At 55.2% G+C, this 24,403-nt stretch overlaps 1 protein-coding gene and 1 long non-coding RNA gene across 3 annotated transcripts in view; one reads left to right on the top strand and one right to left on the bottom strand.

Annotated features, from left to right (window-relative positions):
• Positions 1 to 3,436: 3,436 nt before the first annotated feature.
• On the bottom strand, positions 3,437 to 13,907 carry LOC147827462 (uncharacterized). Its single transcript, XR_015452283.1, has 2 exons — positions 13,744 to 13,907; positions 3,437 to 3,890 (listed from the first exon to the last, which is right to left on the bottom strand). It is a non-coding gene; the product is annotated as an uncharacterized LOC147827462 (long non-coding RNA).
• Positions 12,854 to 24,403, top strand: part of Mgat3 (beta-1,4-mannosyl-glycoprotein 4-beta-N-acetylglucosaminyltransferase) — a 38,542-nt gene continuing 26,992 nt past the window's right edge. Inside the window, exon 1 of one of the 2 annotated variants that reach the window (XM_021258974.2) lies at positions 12,854 to 13,239. In XM_021258974.2, the coding sequence (XP_021114633.1) occupies positions 13,220 to 13,239 (20 nt within the window). In that variant the 5' untranslated portion in view covers positions 12,854 to 13,219. Of the gene's footprint in view, positions 13,240 to 14,159; positions 14,323 to 24,403 lie in introns of those variants that run through there. The other variant, XM_004845573.4, reaches the window with a different exon arrangement.

The raw sequence follows: 24,403 nt of genomic DNA, 5'->3' as shown, positions 1-24,403 counted from the left end.
GTGCCATCCAGAAGATCTGCCCTGAGTCTCAGCTCAGGCTGGGTGGGCACCATCACAGGAGGACTCTGCAGAGCCCCAGGTCCTCCAGGGCAGCCGTGCTCTCACAGGACTTGCCCTCCCTACTGGCTCCTGGACTTGACTGAACATAAACCGGCCAGGTGGCTGGATGTCCCACCCCAAACCAGCACCACAGGCTGGGGGCTGCCACTGACCACTGGTGCCGCCTCCTCCCCCAGGACCCAAGTGCCAGTAGTCTGCAAGCCTGGAGAGGCCGGCAGGACAGGAGAGACCTGGCCTCCCCCAGCAGGGCTGGCTGCTGTCACCTGCAGGCCCCCCACCCCCACCATGCACGTGCTAAACTGGCTACCAGAGCCTGGGGGCAGGGAGCAGGCACACCAGAGCCCACCCCAGGCCCCAGCAGAGGGTTGGGGGCATTCCAAGCCTCAGTCCCCACCTCTGTAAAGTGGAGACGTTCCCTTGGGAGGAGACAGATGGGAGGGGGGGATCCACAAACCATTTCCTACTGGAAACAGGCCCTTCAAAAACTGGTGATAATCCTGGTGGCCAAGGCATGGTGGTCACTGTCAGTGAGGGAACTGGGGCCCCTCACCTCCTCCCTGCAGCCCCAGAGGGGCTGTTTCCTGTGAGCTGCTGAGAACTCATGAGGAGCCTGGGGCTGGGTGGGATTCCAGGCTCAGCCCCTCCTGCTTTGAGGCCGGGCAGATCACACCCTCCTCCCCGCCTCTGCTTGCCAGGCCTGAAGGGGGCTCCGTTCAGGGGCATGGCCCTCAGATTTAGAGCCTGCCAGTGGAGGCTGTAGAAGAGGCAAATTTTATCTGTGGCTTCTTAGATTTTGTTGGCTGGGCCTGAGAATTAAATGGACAGAAAGCACATTAACAGCAGAAAAGCATAACTGTGGACTTAACATAAGTTTTATGGGACACAGTAGCCCTCAAAAGGAAATAGAGACCCAAAGAAGTGTCAAAACCTAAGTGCTTATATGGTAAGTGGATGAGAGAGGCCACTGTGGAGAAGAAACTACATGGGGTGGGCGTGGGGGGCTTGCACTTTCGATTTTCCTGCCTCAGTCTCCCAGCAAGTTTATTTCTCACACCTACTTTTTTTTTTTTTTTAAGTGTCGTTAGCCACAAATAATCCTTAAAATGTCACCTTTGTGGAAGGAGTACTCTGCCACTCTTCAGGGTATATTACTGGGTGGCTGAGGCTGGAGAGCCCTCTGGGGGGTTGACTTCCTGGGGTCAGCTCCAGGATTTGGCTGCTTTAATACCCACCCTGGAGCTGTCACCCGGAGGGGAATGACAGGCTCTGCCAAAGCAGAGATCCCCAACAAGATAAAGAGGGACAGTGAACAAGGAGCAGAGCGTGTGTCCAGGCCAACCAGGAAGGAAGCTACGCCAGATCCAGGGAGGAGCAAATGCTGCCCGAAGAGGTGGGTGATGCAGCGCACAAAGCTGGTAACAGAGAAGCTGTGGATCCCCAACTGGTACACAGCAGTCATGGAGTCTTCAGGAGGTCTTGGTGACCCCTAGTCCCAGCAACCCCAAGTTGACCTACCACTTAAGTAAAAACGACATCCGTAGGAGCCAGGTGTGGTAGCACACACTTGTGATCCCAGCACTTGGGAGGCTGAGACAGGAAGATCACTGTGAGTTCAAGGCCAGCCTGGGCTACATAGTAAGTTCAAGACTAGCCTGAATTACAGAATGAGACCCTGTCTCAAAAAAAAAAAAAAAAAAAAAAAATCCTGCTTTGCAAGAGCGAGGTCCTGAGTTCGATCCCCAGTACCAAGAAAACAAACAAAAAAGTCCATACTACCCAAAGCAGTGAGCATCAAATCCTCCTAGACCACCCCCACCCCTCTTTTGTAGAAATTTGGTCCCACACCTCCTCTGGGTGGGCTGAGCACCCGTTTCAAGTGTTTCCTTAAACTGGAGAGCCTGGAATGAGGGGGCAGGAGAGAGAAAGGAATCTGGCCAAGGAGGAAAGCATGGCCTGGTGGTGGGCGTTCTCTTCCTGTGTGACCCCGGGCATAGCGCCCACTTCTCTGGGTTCTGCGGATGAGGCTTTCTGAGGACCTGGAACGTGTCAAGGATGTCGCTGGTAGGGAAGGTGTCACCTTTTCACACAGCAAGCACTCGGCCATTTTGGCTGAGTTCCTCAGCTCCTAGCCCAGGGGTGGACGCTCACATGGCTGGGATGAGCAGAGGTGGGGTGGCAGCCCTGTGCCCCTCAGTCAGCCTCAGCCAGGTCTGGGTTGGGACCCACCTCTGCTCAGACACGTTCCATGGCCTTGGGGACATCACCTTGTCCCTCAGCCTCAACCGGTTTTGTGGGCTTGCATTACACACCTCACAAGAGTGTTGAGAGGCTTCAAAGTGACCTCACTTGTGTGCAAAGGTGGCACAGAATAGTGTCTCTGCTATAGTCCTTGTTAGAACCCTGGTATCTCCAGCAACCTGAGACTTTGTCCAGCTTGGGACACAGGTCTGCCTGCACAGGCCTGGAGAAATTTTTTAACTCAGAGAACCCCAAGCCCAGGAGCCCAGCAACTTCCCTGAGATGGGGGAGCAGAAAAAAAGGATAGGAAGAGGCCTCCATCATGTGGGAAGGGACAGGACCCTCCGGGAGCCATGAGCACCAGACCTCTAACAGTAGTGATTCTTGAACCCTACCCTGAGCCAGCCTGAGCCTCACTCACCACAATCCCACCATTACACTCTCACCCAAGCCATGTTGTGCTGTTTATTATACCTGTTGGGTAAACCAAGTCCCAGAGAGGCTACGTGGCTTGCCTTAGGTCACCCAGGACTTAGACCTGGTCTGAATGTCACGTCAGTGTCTCTCCTGTGCAGGGCTGGCTGGGCCCCCAAACTCCCTGCACGGTCTCCAGGGTTGCTCTCTTCTCCTGGCCTCTCTCTGCAGGAGCAGGGTGGTCAGATGTCCTTCCGTGGCTTCTGGCATCCACACTGGAGAAAATGGACCTGCAAGGCCTCTTGAAGCCTAGACCGAGAAATTCCACCAGTCAATTCTACCTTATCCTATTGATAAAAGCCAGATTCCAAAGAAGGGAAATTGTTGGAACTGTGATCCATGGCTGGGAGGGAAGAAGCCATCTTGGCAGTTATCTTGGCAGGCCATCTTCTACCCATGGATTCCAGCCCTTGGAGCTAACTGTGTGCTCCTAAAGGGTTCCTGTAGGACAGGGTGGAAGGTTTGATGGTGTTCCACAAAATGCTGAGAACAGAGGGCCCACCTGCAGTGGGACAAGGAGGATAAGCTGGCCTGGCTGGGCCTAAGTGTAATAAAGGCCTTTCTCTTTAGGCCTTGCCTGTTCTCTCTGCTCCCAGTCCGCTGGAGTGGGGCGGGGTGTGCCAGGCCCCATTGGGGAATGAAGCCAGACCTGCTTCTCTTACTGTTTTTGTTTTGGTTTTTTTTTGGTACTGGGCATTGAACTCGGGACCTTGAGCTTGCAAGGCAGGCAGCAGAACCACTGAGCTAAATCCCCAGCCCCTTCTTCTCCTATTTTTGACAATACTGTATCTAGGCTTTGTGGAGAGGCCCTAAGAAAGTGATGTCATGGCCATGGCTGTCACCTTCACCCTGCCCTGCCCTGCCCTGACTCCCTGATTGTGACAGACTTCTTCCTGCCAGCTCCGCCCTGGCCCCGCCCTGGCCTTCTAGGTTCTGGGAGAATGTCCCAGATAATGACATTCACTGGGGTTGGTGGGGAGGAGGCAGGGCAGGTCCTTCCCCTTCTTGTTCCCTTAGGAAGCCTCAGGAATGTCACGGTGGTATGCAGTGCAGGCTCTGGAGTTAGGTGAATGACGTTGGGAAGGTCACTTAAGCTCTCTGTGCCTCAGTCTCCTCATCTGAAAAGTGGGGAGAAGAAAAGGACAGACGTGATTACCTTGTACCAGGCCCTGCTCTCAGTTTTTCCATCCGGCAACGTTTTTTGGTTTTTGGTTTTTCTTTTGGTACCAGGAGATCAAACTCGGGTCCTTGTGCTTGCACAGTGGGCTGAGAAACCACTGAGCTAAATCCCTGGCCCGAAAGAAAGAAATTTTTTTTTTTTTTTTTTTTACCGGGGATCGAACTCAGGACCTTGTGCTTGCAAGGCAGGTGCCGAACCACTGAGCTAAATCCCCGCCCCCCGGCAACGAGTTTGATCCTTCCTATGAAGTGGGCTCCTTTACTATGTTGTCGTGTCCCTTGCTCCACAGAGGAAGTCAAGTAACTTGCCTGTGTCTGAGGCCACAGGTGTGGGATTTGGGCCCAGGTAGCCGAAGTCTGTGCTGGTAGCTGCCCTGCCCCAGGTCTGTCCCTGCCCAGAGTTTCAGTATGGGTCATTGCCATGTGTTTGGTGCCAAGCGATGGTGACAATGATGATTATCACCCCAGTTCTTGCTCTATGCCCCCTAATTCTCTCTCTCTGCGTCCCTCTCCATTATGGTAAAATATAAGATTGATTTCTCATTTTTACCTTTTTTTGGATACTGGGGATCAGGACCTTGTGCTTGGGAGGCAAGCGGCAGAACCACTGAGCTAAATCTCCTGCCCTTTAACTTGGTTTTTTTTGAGACAAAGTCTCATTATGTTGCTCAGGCTGGCCTTGAACTTCTGGGTACAAGTGTTCCTCTTGGCTCAGCCTCCCATGTAGCTGGGACTACAAGCACATGCCAACTGAACAGCTTCATTTTTTACCATAGTTTAATGGCATTAGGCACAGGGCACAGTTTAGGGGCATTAGGTACAGTCATATTCTTGTGCAGTTATCACCACCATTCACCTCCGAACTTTGTTATCATCTCAAACGAAAACTTTGCACCCACTAAGCAATAACCCTTACCCCCAAGCACTTGTGCTACTTTCTATGAATTTAAGGACTTCATATAAATGGAATTGTACAGTATTTGTTCTTTCCTGACTGGCTTATCCTACTTGACATGATGTCCTCAGGATCCATCATGATATAGGATGTGTTTGAAATTCCTTCCTGTTTAAGACTGCATAATACCCCATTGCTGGGTAAACCACATTGTGTTTATCCACGCTGGATGCTGGACATGTGGGCTGCTTTCATTTTTTGAGTGAGTGTTGTGAGTGCTGCTGTGAGGATCCTCCATCCTCAAGAATGCTATCACAGCAGCCCTGGTGGGTACCTGGCAGAGTGCTACAGTCCTTTGACCTTCCCCAGCCTTGCTCCATCTGGCCCAGAGCCCCCAGGGACAGAGGAGATGAGACAGGCCAGGCTGGGGTCAGGTTGGCCTTAGGTTCGGGGTATGGGACAGTCAATCCCTGGGGCAGAGGCTCTCTGCTCCCTGGGCCCCTCCTTGCCTTGCTGCCTGGCCTCCTCCACTCCTGCCAGGGCTGATGCCCGTGGCAGGGACAAGTCCTGAGAAGGGCTTGTGGACTGGAAGACGCCAAGCTCCTTGGAAGAATTCCCGAGGCCAAGCCGCTCACTGTGCGTGTGGGCAACTCTTGGTGAACCAAGGGGCGAGGGCTCTAGAACCCCAGCTCCGGTCTCACCCCGGCTCTGTCCACGCCTGTTTCAGGCTGAGGGTGGCACCCCACACTCCAGAGGTGCCAGAGGTGGGCCGCTGCTTCCAGCACCGAGGTCCAGCATTCTCGAGGTGGCCGCACAGCACCCAGAGAGTGGCCTGGGCCTGGGGCTGTGTGCACTGCCCCGGGTGAAGGTCACACTCCTGGCCCTATCCTGGCAGACTCCTTCGGTCCTCTCTCCAAGCACTGTGTCCTCACCGATGTAATGAGGGCAGCCCGGAGCTCAGTGGCCACCAGAGACCCTCACGACTAGGGAACATCACAACCTGAACCCAGAAGGAGAGGATCCGGGGCAGCCAGAGTCTCTGGGCATCACTGCCTTTGAGGAGGCGGAGAGGGGAGGGGAAAGTCGACGCCCACACTGCTCTAAGCTTCAGCACGCACAAGTCTATCTAATGCTGGCACTACCCTTGGAAGGAGATATGGTTCTTATTCCCATCCTACAGGTGGAGAAACTGAGGCACAGAGGTTAAATGACTGACCCAAAGCCATAGCCAAAGCAGAATTGAAACGCTGCCACCTTTTATTTTTTATTATTTTTGTGCTATTGGGGATGTTGTAGGCACTCTGCCACTGAGCTCCATCCCCAGCCCTTTTATTTATTTATTTATTTATTTGGGTGTACTGAGGAATGAACTTGGGGTTTTCTTGTTGAGCTATATCCCCAGCTTTTTTTTGGTACTGGGGATCAAACTTGGGTCCTTGCGCCCCCAGCTTTAAAAGAAAAATTATTTTATTTTGAGACAAGATCTTGCTAAATCAAGAAGTTGCCCAAACTGGAGTCAAACGTGTGATCCTCATGCCTTGGCTTCCCAGAGTGCTGAGATTACAGGTGTGTGCCATCATACCTGGCTTTTTAATTTTTATTTTGAGACAGTATCACTAAGTTTCCCAGGCTGTCCTGGACCTTGGAATCTTCCTGCCTCAGCTTCCTGAGTAGCTGGTATTAATGATACCTCCCGGAGCTACCAGAATTTTGGGGGCCACCTGAGCCCTTGCAAGTGCCAGCCCCCTCAAACTCATGTAGCAGCTCTCTGAAGTCCACAGGAGCAGCCAGAAACCTGGCCACACAGCCAGCCTGTGTGAACCAGAGGATTCACAACCCACAGAGGATAGGCCAGGGGAAGAAGCCCTCTGCCAGTGTCAAGCCCTGTGGGGGGAGGGGGCAGACGGGGGAATGGCTGGGATGGGAAGGTCTGGAAACCAAGTCACATCGAAGCCTCAAGAACCTGGGGGAGATGGTGAAAGACCTTGGCCGAGTTCCTGATGACCATGGAGCAGATAAAGAAACACCTTGCCCTGCTGGGTCCCAGGCAGTGGCCCTAGGACTTCTAGCCACCAGAGCTGCCCTCCAATAAGGAGACCCACTTGTGCAAGAGCAAGCGGCACATCACAGGAGGTATGTAAGCAGAGATTCACGGCACTAAGGGAGTGCAAGGAGCCCCGAGATGACTCTGAGGACCTCCCTGTTCACAGGCCAAGCACTGGGAGCCACATCTGTGACCCCACGGCCCTTTTCTGTGGTCCAGCCCAGATTTTGTGGGTGAATTTTGCTCTTTTTTTCAGTTCCATCTACTGGCCTGGCCCCAGACCTCTGCCCAGGGCTCCTGGCAGAACCTGGCTTTACCAAAGTTTCTGGTTATCAGACACAGCAGAGAAGCTGCTGACCTCTGCAGGCACCTCTGGGGCCATGGGCTTTAGGGTTCAACAAGCAAAGACAGACTGAATGTCCCAAGGTCACCTTCAGGCCCAGCTCTCCCTGGGGCCGTTGGGTTGCCCTCTGTGGGCTTGGCCTAGTGACTGTGAGGATGGAGCCTGATCTTCATTACCCAGGCGCAGAGCTGCTGTTGGGTGGATGGGCGGAGTCAGTGGCACTGGCGGGGCATCTACTCTGTGTCACAGGCACCATCACCAGAGTCGGTGCTGGGTGTGGATGGAAGAGGGGACAGGGAGGCAGGAGAGGGTCTAAGAAGCTGGCACCACCCTGCCTGGGCCTCACAGTTCCCAGGCCTGCCCTCCACGAGGTGACTCTGAGGAATGTGGTCCTGTAAGTTTGCGGGGAGCGCTTAGCAGGGCTTTGTGGGTTCCAAGGTGTGCCCTTGTGTGCACATGGGTGTCTCTGTGTGCAAGGTCATGGGTGTGACAGGCATGCGTGTGCATGCATGAGGCAGGGAAGCCCCGTGGGTGAACCGCAGCCAGGGGCCACCTGTATGCACTGAGAGCCTGAAGCCAGTTGGGGCCACCGGTGTGACTCAGCCTGGTCCCCTCAGGCACTACTCCAGCAGGCCATCCTCCTGGGCCAGTCACAGCTGAGGTTGGGGCCACTTGCTCAGCTTCTGCCTAGGGACCCGGACCTAGGCACCCTCGGAGCCTGCAGGGGTCCTCACCTCAAGGACTTCCCTGAGTGTTCCCCCACCGAGCTGCTGTGACCAGCCCTCCCTTAAATGCACAGAGCGCCCTCCCACACGCTGCCTTTGTTTTCCTATTCCTCAGCCTGGACACTGTTTCCCTCCTTTGCTGTGTTTCGAAGTCTGCCTGAACTTCCAGGCCTGGCAGAGACGCTGCCCACCATTCTTCAACTGGTTCCTGAGCCCCTGAGAACCTGGTGACGCCAAGGCCTCCCCCAGCCCCTGGAGAACATGCACTGAGCATGCTCACGTCCTTGCACACAGGTGAGAGTGCACATGCACACCCACACCACCACATTCACACATGCATGTACCTGCTCACACATCCACACACAGACCACACCCATGCTCACACATACACATACTCACAAACACATACATATCATGTTCCCAGGAATTTTAGGAGCTTCCTGGACACCCTGACCCTTCAAGGAATGGATCCCTATCCAATCCCTTGTCCCTACTTGAAAAGGCCAGGAACTGAGGCTCACAGAGGAAGGGACTTGCCCAAGGTCAGCCCGGCACAGAGGGGCTGATCAGCTGGACTTGGCCTAGACACCCAATGTGGAGCCCCAGGGACCCCTGCCTTAGGGCCTCTCGCCCCAAGTATCAACTAGGAGCCAGGGTGTGTGTGTGGGGGCTCTCATCTCAGTGCCCTAAGAGCTCACTCCAGGGCCAGGTGAGCCCAGTTTCTGCACACCACGGGGGGTGGGGGGGCAGAATAAGTAGCTCAGGAGGGGAGACTGGAGAGGTGGCATTTGAGCTGGGCCCTGGAGGCTGGGATGGGGACTGGGATGGTGTTGTGGATACTCTGAGACCAGGCTGGGAAGGCCATTCTGGGCAAAGCCCAGGAGCACAAAGGCCTTGAGGCTGGAATTCTTCTGATGGAGCTGAGCAGAAGGCCTCTAGAAGCTGAAGCCCCTTCAGGGACCTTCAGGGAAGTGGGCTATCTGGGGTGGATCTTTTTGTCTATCTATCTGTGTATCATCTACCTATCTATCTTTAATGAGCCTTAGGTCTGAACTAAGACTAGTTAGGCCTCACTAGCCATTTTATTTTACTTTGCCTTATTTATTCATTTAGGGTTATTTTTGTGACAAGGTCTCATGTAGTTCAAGGTGGCCTTGAACTCATTATGTAACTCTGGCTGGCCTTGAACTTCACACCAATCCTCCTGCCTCAGCTTCCCCTATAATCCTGCTACGATTCTAGGCATTTTATTTTATTTTTGGTGCTGGGATTATTATAGACAGCTAAGTTAGGTAGAAATATTCTAGGCAGTCAGACAGGGCGAGGCCCTCGAGGGAGTCAGTGCAGAGGATGAGAACACATCACAAATGTGGCTGGAGGTGCAAGTGTTGGAGGTCAGGCCTCAAGATAAAGACAGAAAGACCGGGACTGCATACCTCCCCAAGGGATAAGATAAAGTGGTATGACCTGATCCAATAAAGCCTAGATAGCCATCAGTCACCCAGGTGGGTGACTAGGACCTCCTGATCCATCCCTTCCTAAAAGGTCTTTTTCTTTCCACATACACTTGCTATGAAGCCTGCTTCCCCCATTGGATCAATATTATCTAAGTGGCTATACTGTAATCTTATTGTTTTTTGGGGGGGTTGGTAACAGGGATTGAACTTGGGGCTTGTAATCTTATTGGTTGATCATAGTTTTGACCCATGTTTTACCCACCTCATGATTTTGCTCTACAAAACTTCCTCTGAGAAGTGGGCTCATTGGCAACCCACTTTCAGGTCCCCTCCTGTCTCTCAGGAGCAATCTCTCTCAATAAAATCTTCCTACTCTTAACCTCCATTGTTCCTTAGAATTCATTCTTTGATTTTGGAGAGCCTGAACTCCACGTATCTGACATCTTGCAGGTTGGGGGTTATATTATTTCTCCTATATCAGGATTAAACCTTGTGCATGCTAAGCTGGTAGCCTACCACTGAGTTGTGCCCCCAGTCCCTGGGCTAAACCTTGAAGGATAAGCAGTGTTTCCAGAAAGGCTTTCTGGGCAGGGCTTACATAAGCCAGGTGCAGGGATGAGAAGAGTTGGAGAAGGTGCAGGCTTTTCGGAGGCCTGCCTGCTGGGTCTTGGGTGGGGCTCAGCCCAGAATGGATGGACCAATGAATGGAATGGTATGGGGGAAAGGGTGAGGAGGTTTGCTGACTTCACTTAATAGGTAACAGAGAAGAAAGGAGACCAAACATTTGCTGAATGCTCTGGCACCTGCCCAGTGCTGCCCTTTTGCATTGTCCACCTGCCCTGGCCTCCCCACTCCCTGCCCTGCAGCTGGCTCCAGCCAAGACTTTAGATACAGAGCCCAGCCCAACCTGAAGGAGTGAAGCCAGTTCACTCTGCCACTGCCCCACCCTGCTGGCTGCTCCAGGAGCCCTGGTAGGCTGATGTGTGGCCCTGGAGGCATGGTCAGGAAGCCCCCACCTGGAAGCCTGGGGCCTGGAGTATAAAGACCCAGAGAGGGTGGAATGCAGTTCCCCTGGCAGGCCAGGCAGCAGGTACTGAGGGGATAACAGATCTAGCAATTGTTCCTGGAGCCAAATTAGCCCCAGGTAAAAGGGGACAGAAGGGCTGTAAGTTGACACTGCCTGGGGCTGGCTAATCTTGTATCTGGGCTTCTCCCAGGCAGGGCTCAGCAGACTCCTTGTCGGCATCTATGGAGGGGCTGGGTCGGGGGACCACCTATCAAGCCTGGTTCCCCACAGCCTCTCTAAGGAGAGGAAGTGAGAGGGAGAGGGAGATCACAGACACCCAGGTGTCACTGACGCCCACGGGATGCCAGGGCAGTGATTCTTTCCACTCTGCAGATGGGGAAATAGAGGCTGACCAGGACAGACAACAGAGCTGAATTAGAACCCAGGTCCCAATTACTGTGGGATTCAGATTGCTGAGCCCCTTCTGTCTACCAGGCCAGCTTCTGAAACTCATAGGAGGAAGTCACAGATCTCAGAGGGGGATCCTGGTACCATAGTGCCGGTGCTGGGAGACTGCCAGGGGCTGGCTATGTGTGACAGAGTAAGTCGCTTGTCTTCTCCACTCACACAGCCCCACAGACTGAGAGCACTCATGGGGAGGCGGAGGCGGACTTTGGTATGGCCCTAACCAAGGCAGCCCCCCCTTCCTCCCAGGCCTCCCAAGAAGCTTGGGAATCTGGAAAGGTCGAGAAAACAAAGCCCTGTGTAGGGAGAGGACAGAGAGCAAGGAGCAGCCCCTCAGAAGCCTTCCACAGCACCGGCTGTGGGCAGGGCAGGACAGTCCCACTTTCTCGCCCACACAATGGTGGGGGCAGGAGAGGGACCTCCTAGTACATCCTTTGAGGAGGGGTTGGGACCCTGGCACTGGCAAGAATGTTCTGTATCTTATTTTTAAAAACTAAAGAGATGAGTGTTTAGCTACATGGTAGAGTGTATGCCTGGCACATACAAGGCCCTGGGTTCCATCCCCAGCACTGCAGATAAATAACCCCAAAGGGTGTCAAGATGTAAGCACAGTGGATAAGAAAATGGCTTTGCGATGAGAAGCACATATGTCATGACAGTTACATACTTAGAGGGAGACTGGGTGGCTGGGACTGTGGTGTCTACTTCCTTTCCAATGGTCATCTTGTGGTAATTTTTAAATTTACACTATATATAGCCATAATTTATTCACTTAAAACCATTAATTAAAGACATAAGCCAGGAGTGGGGGCACATACCTGTAATCCCAGTTTGTTGGGAGCCTTAGGCAGGAGGATGGCAAGTTCGAGGCCGGCCTCAGCAATTTAGCTAGACTCTGCCTCAAAAACAACAAAAATTAGGGCCAGGGATTTAGCTCAGTGGTTCTGGTGCCTGCCAAGCAAGCACAAGGTCCTGAGTTCAATCCTCAGTACAAAAAAAAAAAAAAATTAAAGGATAAAGAGGCACATTTGGCGCTCAGACCTTGTTCCTGATCTGTAGGGCACATAGTCCTGAGGGGAACAGAGCTTATAAGGTAAAGGAAAAGCTGACCCAGACCCAGGAGACAGATGAGTGCTATAGACTGAGAAAGTCTCCTACCTGGGGGTAAGCCCCAGACCCTGGGTTCCCAGGTTGCCTGGCATGTCCCTGTCCCTTCACTTTCATGCCTTTGCTGGGAGCAGTGGAAATAGAGAGACACAGTAGTGTGTACCTAGGTGGGCACGTGGGGGCCAGTACCTGGGCTTACATGATGCCCAGAACAAGGCCAATGGGGAGCACAGAGTTGAAACAGCACTTCCTCCCAAGCAGAGGAATGCCAAGTTGCTGCAAGAGGCAGGAGGCAAGGTGGGCAGGAGTCCCAGGCAGAGGGTATCCAGGAGCCCCTGAGAGCAGGAGTGAGGGCTGGGGGCAGGGCAGAGGGCCCTAGAGATGCAGGTAGGGAGAATAGGAAGCTGACTTTTGGGGGGTAGTAGGACAAATTAGATTTGAGGGTGATGTTATAATGGACTTAGGGATGTGTTCAAAGCTGTGTGAGCTAGGAATGGCTTTGTTTTCAATATTATTTTTTTGTGGTACCAGGGATTGAACTCAGGACCTTGCACTTCCGAGGCAGGCGCAGCATGACTGAGCTAAATCCCTGGCCTTATTTTCAAATGGTTGGGGGGATTAAAAGAAAAATGTTTTAGGACATGTGAAAATGACATGAAATTCAAATTTTAGTGTTTATAAATAAAGTTTTATTAGAACACAGCCCTGCTCATTCCTTTATATATGGCTCATGCTGATTTTACATTACAAGGGCAGGCCAAATAGTTGCGCCAGAGATGTGTGGCCAACAAAGCCTAAAATATTTACCATCTGGCCTTTACAGAAAAGTTTGCCCACCCATGGCTTAGAAGAAGTCTTCAGGGAGAGGAAGGGATGGGTGGTGATGTGGGAGGAGGCAGAGCCAAGTCACTAGAACTGCACTGAACTAAGAGGAAGCCATGGAGGGTTCGTGGGTGTATAGAGAGCAGGAAGGCCAGTCTGAGGCGGCACCAACGCCCTTAAGCAGATTAGTCTGGGCACAGCCTCTGAGAAGTCTCTCAGCTCTCTATGTCTTCCGACGGCACCAGGATCGTACCCAGTGCGTGGTTCACTCGCGGCGGATGTGACTGCCTCCAGACCCCTGAGCGACCGGAAATGGTAAAGGGCGGGAAGAGTGGGAAGTACACGGAGGCTGCCTCCAAGTCAAGAGAGAAGTGGCCAGGAGCAAGGGCGTGTGGAACCAGGGTATGAACCCGAGGTTTAGGAGGTGAGCAAGGCTGACTAGGCCTCTTGTGCGCGGGACGGGTTGGTTTACTCAGGAGCCACCCAGAGGGGAGCCAAGCGGCTTTGGGCACGTGAGGGGTGGGGGGTGAGGGTGTTGGTCGGAAGGATAAGGGTGATGTACTGCAGTCACATATCCAACCAGACGCCCAGATGTGTGTGGACACCGTTACAGTTCGGTACCACGCACACGGGCCACAGGACCAGGCCTCTGCGCAGGGTTGCAGACCTGTTCAGTGAATTACAGCACCCGGGGGCGCTCACACACTCAGCCCAGGACCCAGAGAGTCCTCCGCAAGCTCAGCCACGGGGTGTGCACGCACCCTTGGTCCAGGTGCACACCCCTACACAGATATGCATGTCCACGCACACCGGGGGACGACCCGGGTACACGCTGCGACTCACGCAGCACCAAGCACACCGCGGAGAGTAGACACACACAGCCCCACACGCACCCCCGACACGCACCCTCCCCCCGCCCCGCACATACCCAGCACAGGACTCCCAGGCCGTGGGCCGGCGCACGCTCGGTCACAAGCAGGGCGCGCGCGCACTCACACATTAGATCGGAGCACACGCGGGAGGCGCGGCGCGCGGTGGCCCGAGCCTGCGGTCCCAGGTGCCCCCTGCTCAGCCCGGCCCAGCCCCGCTAGGCTTGCGGAGCCCGGCTGGCGGGGGAGGGGAGGGGGCTGCGAGGGGGCGGGGCGGGGGCCGGAGCCGCCGGGGCCAGCGGGAGCGGGTGCCTCCGCGAGCAGCGCTCGGCCTCGCCGCCGCGCCCCCCGCGCCCGCCCGCTCGCCGCACCCCCGCCACCGCCGCCGCCCCGGGGTGCAGCCGAGCGGCCGCGCCGGGCCCGCGGGACGGTGGAGGTGGGGTGGGGGGCGGGGATCGGGGCCGGGCCGGGGCCGCGTCGCCTGCGATGCCCGGCGCCCGCCGCCGCCGCCACCGCCGGAGCCCGGGATGGGGCGAGAGGCTGCGGCGGACGCTAGCATCTCCCCGCCGGGGGCCCCGGGGACCGCGGAGCCGCCGCCGCCGCTGCTACCGCCGCTGCTGAAATCCAGCGGGCAATGGGTGAGTTGACCCCCGCGTCTGGGGGCCGCGCCGCAGCCCCGCATCCCGGTGCCTGCGGAGCCCCCGCGCCGCTCCGAGTGCCCTCCTGGAGTGCGGCCTTGGGGGCGGGGGCGGGATGCGGGGAGCCGCTCAGCGGCGCCCCCTCCCCCACTGGCTGCTCCCAGGCCCGCAGGGCAGCTCCGCGGCGCGCCGACCCCCCTCCCTGGTAGGGCGGAGGGCGTCCCGAGTCGCGGGGCCCGAGCCCTGCTTTGTGCGCCGCCCCCCACCTCGCACTCGGGCCGGCGGGGCCGGGGGCGGGAGGCCTGAGCGCCCGCCTTCCCCACCCCCGACCCCGGGCTGAGGCGGCGGCGAGGCCCAGGCGCTGTCGGGGTTCTGGGCGGGTGCGGGGGCTGGGACTGTAGCTGCCCGTGGGGACCAGGCGGAGGCAGATACCGAGAGAGTCCTGCACCTTTTCCTGGGGGGGGCCTCCCGTTCTTTGTACTGCACTGCCCAGGGTGGAGGAGGAATCCTGGCTGGGGTAGGGCTCTATAAATATCTGCAAATAGTGAGTTCTGGAACCGGGGTGGGGAGGGGAGCGCATGGTTGTGTGTATGTGTGTGGGGGGTGCCTGACAGGGGCGCAGCAAGGAGGTGCGTGCAGCCCAGCCAACCCTGTTGGCCGGAGGTCGGATGACACCACAAGAGGTGTGGGCAGGAAGGCTACCCCAGTGGGATTCCTCTATGGTCCCCTCCTTCATTCCTGGGACACCAGTCCAGATGAGCCTCCATGGGGTGCTGGTGGAGGGCACTGTTGTGTCAACCAGAGAAGCTCTATTATTAAAGGCCCAGGCTCTGGGCCAAGCATGAGAATGCCCGGGAGGGCAAGATACCCCACCTCCCCCTAAGCTGGCAACCCGAGTTATTGATGCTACCCGGGGTTAAGGAGATAGGAAGGGGTCGTGGGAAAGTTTGAAAGAGCGACTCTCAGCCCAAGGGGGAGAGAGAACTCACTGGAAGTGAGAGTGGAAGAGTTTGCTGGGTAGAGTGCCAGGAAGGGCATTCTAGGGAGAGGGAATGGCAGGATCACGGACTGGGATGTGGGAGTGGCTGGTGCCTATTGAGAGATGAGGTGGGGGCTGGTCGGGCACTGTGAGGCGATAAAGGAGCCCAGGCTGAAGGGCAGGAGGGACAGGTGGAGGCAAGGTGGCAGTCCACACCAGGGAGCTGGCACCAGCTCGTGAGCACAGCAGGAAGCGGGGACAAGGCTGGGAGTGAGCAGACTGACTCAGCCAACCGTGGGAGCAGAGTGTCAGCCCAGGCACCTCATGTGGGCAGGGCTACTCTGGGCATGGTGGTTATCTTTTCTACATAGCAGCAGGAAGTTGGCCTTCTGAGCCTCAGTTTCCACCTCTGGCGAATGGGGAGAATCTTCCACAAGATTTACCTGTAAATTGAGGACACACCATCCTGGCGGGAGGCCTGGGGAGCATCACTGAGGGCTGGCAGTGCTAGGGATCATGGGAGGGCTGGGTGTGAACTGGAGGGAGCTGAGGCTGGGGGGACTTAGATAAGTGGGGAGGAGTGGCTGGTGGAAGGGTGGTCTCCATCACTGTCTCCTCTTACCTCGTGGGCAGCCACCACCTTTTGCCTGCACTCAGCCAAGATATTGGGGTGTACTGCTCTGCTTCCCAAGGCCAAAGCCCATAAATGCCCCATAGTTGAAGAAGTTGCCCATAATGTACTCTCTCCTCCTGGTCAGCTTTACCTTCCACATGGGGACCAGGGTTCCCTTCTAGAAGCTTCCTCAGACATTCAGGCCAAGAAACACCATGTCTTCATGAAAGGGGTTTTCTGCTGGGTACCAAGGACACGGGCCTTGGTCTCAGGAGTTTAGAACCCTGTTGGGCAGTAAATTCTACTGGGTACCCTCTGTAAGCCCAGCTGGCTGCCAGGGAAAGGGCAGGAGTCATTAAAAGCAGATTCAGATCCAGCGACCTGGTTTCATTAATGTGTGACTGTGGACTAGTGACTCTGCAGCTCTGTGCCTCAGTTTCCTTGTCTCTAAAATGGGAATGGTGGACTGGAGATTTAGCTCAGTGGCTTGGCGCCTGCCTCGAAAGCACAAGGTCCTGAGTTCAATCCCCAGTATTGCAAAAATAAATAAATAAATAAAGAAATAGGGAATGGTGCATGCTGTTAGTATTGGACATGCTTGGCTTGGTTTCCTCCGGGCCTTTCCTGACCCCTTTCAAGAGCCTGCCCCTGCAGCTGCGTTGTCACAGACCTGTTGTGTCCTGACTGTGGCCCTAAAATCATCACTCTGGCAGGGGTCACCGGTATGCTGGCATCTGGCTCTCTGGGAAAATAAAATCCCCAATGAGTAGTGTTGGCAGATTCCTGTGGTGTAAATCTTCCCACCATGCTTAATAGGAGTCTTCTCCCAATGGGAGGTGGCACACACCTCCTTTATGGCACACACCTCCTTTATGGCACACATGGACAGGGCACACTTCTGCTCTATGCTCTTCCCCTAGGGGCTCCTCTCAGCCATAGCTTGGCCTAGAGTTTGCAGTGACCCAGGTGGACCCCATGCTTTAGCCTTACCAATCTCTGAGATGTGCTCCACACGGATCTAAACCTCAGCTTCCAGTCCGAGGCTTACAGTCTTCCTTTTTCTTGAATATCTATTCTTTTCCACCCCTTCCTCTGTCCCCTGAAACTCTGTCACCCATCAGAAGCTTCCTTGTATACCCGCTCCGTGATGCCCCCTGCACCCCAGATCAGACAAACCTTCCCTGCTCTGCTGTCACCCTGTCTGTGTGCAGCCCTCAGTGGGCACGTATGTCCACTACAGAAGCCCATGCTAGAGGACCATGACCCCTTCTGCAGAGGGGACATGCAGCTCGCACTGAGCACTAGTGGCTCAGGGAGGCTCCCATGAGTCCTGATTCCCAGCCATGGACCCACAGAATAGATGCCTGTTTCTTTAGTGTGTTTGTTGTCATGTGCTTCCAATAGAGATAGAGGTACCCAGGTAGCCTTGGTAAATAAGTGAAAGAGTGAGGAGTGAGTGAGTGAGTGAGAGTGATTCTCAAGGCCAAGCCTTGCTGTCCTGCCTTTATACCCTTTCCCATCCTAGAGGAGGGGTGTGGCCCTTCTGAGGGAGAAGGTCACAGGAACCCTTCTTGGTAGGGTTTATTGTTCCCACCTCCAGCAAGGGGACAGGAGGCTTTGGCTGGGAGAAGACGTGAAATACCCTCTGTCCCCTGTGGGGGTATTTTCCATAACACAGAAAGTTCACAGAATTCTAAAATACTTTCCCTGTGCTTCGTGAAGTGGAAATTCCCCCTGTTGGTGCCCTTATTTTCATCTTTTGTATAAAAATAAAATTGGAAAAATAGAAATCATTCACACCAAATTTCTTCATTGTTTTAAGAACTTAGAGCTTATTTGGCTCAAATCTTTGGTTCCCACCGAAGTGGAAATCCCCAGGGATGGGAGGGCAAGGGGCAGGATAAGAGGTGGGAGCCCATGCAGATGTGTGGACCTCCTCAGGCCTGGTTCTCGCTGCCTGGGAACTGCCCAGAAGGCTGGGAACTTTCCAGAAGGAATAGCCCAGAGCCAGGGGTCTGAGTGAGGAAGGACGTCCCCCACCTCTCTGAGCCTCTGGCTGCAGATCCTGAGGGATGGCTATTGGGTGTTTCTCCCCACCTCCACCTCAGAGTGGAGTTGTAGTAAATCGTGCTGTTTGTGGAGCACTTACTATGTGCTGGGCGAGGGCCAGGGACTGTGTGCATTAGCCTAGCTGCATTTTGTAACTTCCTGAGTATAGATGCTATTTTTATTCCCATTGGGCAGTTTGGGGATGCCTAGAATTGGGGGCTCACAGCCAGAAAGTATGGTGCTGGGATTGTGTTGAACCCATAGGACCCCCGAGCCTGTCAGGGCTGCCTGTCTGGGCCCCTGGGTCACTGAGACCCACCCCTTCTCTCCCCATGGGTTCCTGGGGGGCGTGCTCTTGGAACCTTGAGCACCCCAATACAGCCACCTCCTAGCTTCCTGGTCCTCCCCTGAGGGACTGCCTTCCTTTCCACTGTTTCTGGAAGCCACACTGGGCCTCACCAGGGCAGTGTGGGGAACACGCATACTCCCCCAACCCCCTCAGCCCCTTTGCATCAGGATCCCACCATGGCAGGGCTGGGAACCCATGGCTTTAAAAATGCTGCTCTGAGCCAGTCGTGGTGCCCCATACCTGTGATCACAGCCCTCTGGGAGGCTGAGGGAGAAGGATTGCAAGTTCAAGGCCAGCCTGGGCAACTTAACAACTTGGTGAGACCCCAATACCGTGCACGCACGCGCGCGCGCACACACACACACACACACACACACACACACACACACAAGCTACCCTGGAGATTCCAAGGCCTGTGGACTCCAAGAACCACTGCCCAGTCTCATGAAGTCCAAGCTGCCTCATGAGACCCCACCCTCTACGTATTTTCTACCTTTGTTACCAGATGTTCACACACCACGCTATTCCCACAACCCCCATAGCTTTTATCATGCACCACAGTGCTGCTTCTTCCTGGGGGCCAGTCCTGGGTTAGCTGTGACCCCCCGGCACTTGACCCCTGGCAGAGTCCTGTGGCTGGTGGTTCTCTTGCTACCTGGAGGTGCAGCACTTGGTTGGTGTGAATGGTGGTGGGCACCCCAGGAGAAAGACCATGTCTGTGAGGGGTGTGTGCCAAAGACAGGAAGGGCTGGGCATGCGCTGGGGCCTGGCTCTGTGCCTGGCTTGTAGGCAGCGCTTCATAAAGGCTTCTTAAACATTTGTTGGATGGTGACTGCAGGTGGGGGAGGGGAAGGCCATTTCCTGAAAGGACATAGATTGGCTGATTGAGGCAAAGGATCCAGAAGACACCTAACTGACCTCCGCCCAGGACTGTGATCATAACTCCTCAACGGGACTCAGATGCGGAGTTTTCTAGTGTGATCTCGTGTTGGTATCTCAGGAACCATGGGCAGTGGTGCAAAAATGATGCTCATCCCACTGTGGAAACTGAGTCCCGGGCAGGGGAGGTGACTTGCCTGCCCGAAGGGCCAGTGACTGGATGAGCTGTGTGGTTCTCTAAAGCTTACAAAGCATTCCACAGATACCTCGTTCTCACGGGAACAAGGGGACAGCTCTACCTTTTCACTTGTGCCCATGTCCTGGGTTCAGAAGCCATCTGGGGATGGGGTGGGGAAAAGAGATCCCTTCCCAGGCTGATAGGAGAGGTAATGAGGTCCTGTGGGTCTGGAGTCCTGGTGCTAGCTGGTGCATGCTTTGGCCCTATCTAGACAGCTTATTATTAATTCCATAGAACAACCTAAGACGCTCTTCAGTCTTTTTGGCTTTTTGAGACAGGGCCTCACTGTGTAGTTCAGGCTGGCCTTGAACTCACTATGTAGCCCAAGTTGGCCTCAAACTCTCCACGATTCTCCTGCCTCCGCCTCTCGAGTGCTGGAATTATAGGCACGCGCCACCACATTGGCTCAGTCTTTAGTCTTGACACAGCCCAGAAAGTGTAGGTGACCAGTCTAAGGTCATAGTGTGCATACCCAGGGTATGAAGCTCTGGCATGGCTGAGGGACTCTGAGATGGCTTGGAAGAGGTTGGGGACTCAGCAGGGGGTTATGGCTGTGTAAAGGGACCCCTGTTGGGACAAGCCCTAGCCAGACCTTTCCTCCAAAGGACAGCCATCGAAACCAGGTCTCCTGAGGCTGACTAGGGCCCTGCATGTCACTGCTGTGGAAGTGTTTTTAGCCACATATGAGCACAAGCTGGTGACCTGCACCCAGCACTGGAGGAAAGTGACAGATATCATGGTTCTCCAGGTGGTAGGGCATGGAGGGCAGTGTGCCCACATTCTTGGGGTGATGGCACCAGCTCCCCCATCCCTGGAACTTCAAGGGCTGGGTTCCCTGCAAGCCTTTCCAGCTGCCGTCCCTGTGTCCCAAGTGCCCTTCCTTCTCTCCTGCATGGTGCTGGTTCAGCTTTGTCCTGCCCCTGGGAAGCCATCCCTAGCTCCTTTGGGATGGTGAGGGTGCTTGGGGAGCATGGGTCTTCTGAGGCCTATGACAGTGGGGAGATGCTTAGGGCATCCTGCTGGCCAGGAGGAGCCAGGTGTTGTGGCCACTAGGCCAGCAGTAAGGCTCACTTCACTGCTTGTATTTCTCAGTGGCAGTAGAAGGGATTGATGGGAATGACCAGCATCTTGCTGGGGCAGCTCCCAAGAGTGTCCTCCAGTCACGGCTGACCCCTGAGAGGGGACCCAACCCTGGTACCCTGTTGGCTAGCTGAACCCACCCATTTTGCAAGAGAAACATTTTGTTCCCAGAGCGGTTCAGAGAGAGGCTGGCAGTCCCCTGGGAGGGATATGGGAGAGTCCTTCTCATGATGCTGTGCCCCCCACCCTCTTCCCCTGTTCCCAAGCTGGGGGCATTTCTCCATCGGACCTAGGTCAGTTCTGGGGGTGGATGAGAAGGAGCAAGGACAGCAGAGTTCCCAGGGCTCAAGCGCCTGCCCTGTAATGTGGAGGACAGAGCTTGATAGAGAAAAATGCATGTTGCCCCAAAGCTGGCAGGAAATCCATGTAGAGGGTTCGTTCCAGCACAGGTACAGGGGCCAAGAAAGGACACGAGAGCGCAGGCTGGAGCAAGTCTGGACAGCAGGAGGAACCTGGTACCACCTGTTTCTTTCACTCTGTTCTCCAGATTTTCTTTATAACCCAAAAAATGAAGTTATATTCCAAAGGCAGGAGGGAAGAAAGGTGCTTCAAGTATAGCCAGCCCCCACCAACACCATGTTGTCTGAATCTGGGGCCATTACTTATGGGCAGCTTCTAGGGTGACCAGCCATGGGCTTCCCCAGTAGGGGCTGCTTGGCACCAGGCATGTTGTCCAAGGCATGTGCACCTGCAGCAGAAGCCTTGTTTCCCTCATTTGGGGAAATTGGGTCATGGGTGTCCAGGGTGGAGGCTGCTGAGGTGCGATGCCCAAGAATTCCATCCAGACCCCTCTGACCTCCTTTCCATGGCCCCACCTGGCATCTGTACCTTCTTCCCACCCCCACATTCCAGGCTCTGAGGTCATTGCCATCTGTTCTCTGTGTTGCCCTCACCTTCCTGCCTTCTGCCTGTTGCTAGTTCTGGATCCCCCCTTCCTGGAAAATCAGCCACTCATCCTGGTGCTGCCACCACCATCCACCTTGGGGAAGCCATTTCTGTTTCTTCTGGCCAGGTGACCCCCAGGGCAGGGGCCAGAGCTGTCAGTTTCACCACTACCCCAGTGCCAAGGGGGCGGGATCATCACTGTTGGCTGATGTCTTCTCTGATTCTGGCCTCAGAGCGTCTTCCCACTGTCCTGCACAGGGCTCGGGCTCAGGCTCCACATTGTGCTCACATCATTTATAATCATGTCTCAGCCGTGATCCTGGGTGTGGACCCAATCTCTGTCTCCCTCCTGACTTCTGACTCTCTGCCTGGTACAGAGCACTCATTTAGCCATTCCTTCACTCAGCAGTTACTCAGCAAGTATGCCAGAGACACAGATCTGCCAGATTCAGGGGGCTGCATGCACAGTTGTATGTGTGTGTTTTGCACCTGTGTGTGCACATGGTCATGGTGTGTAAGCACCTCTGTCACACAGGAACACAGTCTCTTAGGCTGTGCCTGTGTGTAATCTTGGGGGTCCCTTAGGCTGACCCGGTTCATTCAGCACATTTTTTTTTTTTTTTGGTACCAGGGATTGAACTTGGGTCCTTGCGCTTGTGCAGCAGGCCGCGAAACCACTGAGCTAAATCCCCGGCCCTATTCAGCACAGTTTTTCTGAGTATCCAGTGAGCAGCCTGCATCCTAGAGAGCACCTGTCTCCTGGGCTGCTGCAATGCAGGCTGGGAAGAGCTGGGAGGCGGGACAGGTGGGGAGGCTGTTCCTACCTGGCCTCTGTGTCTTCTGCAGCTCTAAAGTACCTTGGAGGGTGATGGGCTAGGGTGTGGAGGAGCGCACAGCAGCCCTGTGTTGTGTGCCCCAAGAGGAAACAGATGACTGCAGGACACAGAACATGGGACCTGAAGACAGTGCTGAGTCCAGATGCAGAACTTTCTATGGGATGAGAACCTGGGACCAGCAACTAGAACACAGCACCCACTGGCCCAATGCCTGAAATGTGGATGCTCTGCCTTCCAGTGGACGAGCTGGAATACAGAACTGGAGAACAGCACCACGGAGCAGCAGACTTCGAGTGGGATCTTCTAGAATACTGAGGTCAGCCCTCATTGGTCAGTGGGGAAACTGAGGCTCAGAGGGGACAGACCCTGGCCCTCAATGAGCAGCGGCCCACACACACTTGGTCTCTGCCGAGAAGCCATGCTGTGAGCCCTCCCAACTGCCAGCTGGGGCCTGATCGTGGCCAAGTCCCCCCTCTCTCCCCAGGCCTCAGCCTCCTCGTCTGTAAAATGGGCTGCAAGGAGGAAGTGAGATGGTGTGCATGCTCTGGGAACCAAGGTCACACAGGAAGTCAGTGGCATTGCCAAGACCTCCTGGCCACCAGGCTCCTGGAATTTCCTTCTCACCTGGTGGCGATGCCTTTGTTGCTTTTCCTTGTTCCCCAGAGTTGGTGGCTGGTTTGTGTTCTGTGCGCCTGTTTTGTAGCACTTTCCCAGTCTTCCTGGTGAAGAAGTGAATTGGTTGACAGGGTAAGAACAGACAGGTGTTCTCATGGTGCTAAGGAACAGTGGCCTCACCCGTGCAGCCTTTCGTGGCATCCCGGTCATTTGGTCCTGGCCTCCTGAGTGTTTCCTGTGGAGATGGGCAGGTCCTGACCTGAGAGGGCCAAGGCCTCCTCACAGAGATCAGCCTCCCCCTGCCACGCTGTGGCCTCCCCTCAGTGCTCTCCATCACCGGAAGTACCCTCCCAAGATAGCAAGATGGCCACCCTATTGCCTGGCAACCTTCACTGTCACCATCAGAGGCTCTGAAGGGGTGAGAAGGTGGTTTGAGTCTCAGGGTTGGCCGAGGGAGCAGGTGGGCTGGCTGAGGCAGTGGAAGCTGGAGCATCATGCTGGGCTTTCACCTCCAGGGAGACAGCACACCCTCAACACAGCCCTGCAGATGGCTCAGGGTCTATACAGAGACTCTTCCAGACCCAGCCTGGGTCTCAGCTGCAGCCCCAGGCGCAGGGCAGAGCTGCCCCAGTGGGGTAGAGTACTTGGGAGGAGAGCAGAGAAAGGCCACGTTGTTCCAGCTTCCTGTGGGTGGCAGGCGGTCACCAGGTGCCAGAGCCCCAGAGCCGACCAGCTGTGCATGAGCTCTGTCAGGATCCTAGTTCCTTTCGATGCTCAGGCCTGACCCCTCCCTCTCTCCTCCCCGTGGTGGCCCTGGGGTTTTGAGCTTGGTCCTTCAATCAGGAGCCACTCTGAACACCTGCTGTGTTCTAGGCCTGCTGGGCAGTGAATCATGGTGGTGAGCTTTGATGTGGACATCAGTGAGGAGGACCCTGACCCACTCAGCCTTCTTCCTCACTTCCCATGACTCCTACCAGCCCTCTTGGAGTCGTCTGAGTGTCCTGAGGGCTAGAGTTATTTCCTGTGTCTCTTCTCTGCACCACCAGCATCCCCATGGGATTGGAAAGGGACCCTTAGGATCCATGCAGATGAGCTACTTCTTTGGAATGTGGGATGAGGACCCGGGGCCACTTTTCTGAACCCCAGATGAGGCCTGAGAGCTTGGCAGCATGATGGAACCTTTGGGGTTGCAGACTTGGGGAGGATCATTTATTCATTCAGCACACTGAGGTGAGCCCTTCCTTAGTGTTGGCCTTGGGATGCAGGGGTATGGGAAAAGGGGCTGTAGGAGCAGGCAGCAGGACAGCTCTGGCCTGGGTGAGTGCTGAAGGAACAAGTATGAAGAGGAGCTTGCAGGAGCTTGGCCTCCTCTGAGCTTGGACTTTATCCCCAGGGCACAGGGTGCAAGGGGACTGCAGTGCAGCTTGGCCTTGCAGGGCTTCTGGGGACGTGTCCTTAGGTGGGCTGTGGTTGTCATCTGGGTGAGTGCTGATAGGGG

The sequence above is a fragment of the Heterocephalus glaber genome, unplaced genomic scaffold (genome assembly GCF_053883595.1).
Source record: "Heterocephalus glaber isolate CG9 unplaced genomic scaffold, H.glaber_assembly_v1.0 deba00001444, whole genome shotgun sequence".
In the NCBI taxonomy this organism is placed as follows: domain Eukaryota; kingdom Metazoa; phylum Chordata; class Mammalia; order Rodentia; family Bathyergidae; genus Heterocephalus; species Heterocephalus glaber.
This window is presented reverse-complemented; position numbering and strand designations above follow the sequence as displayed.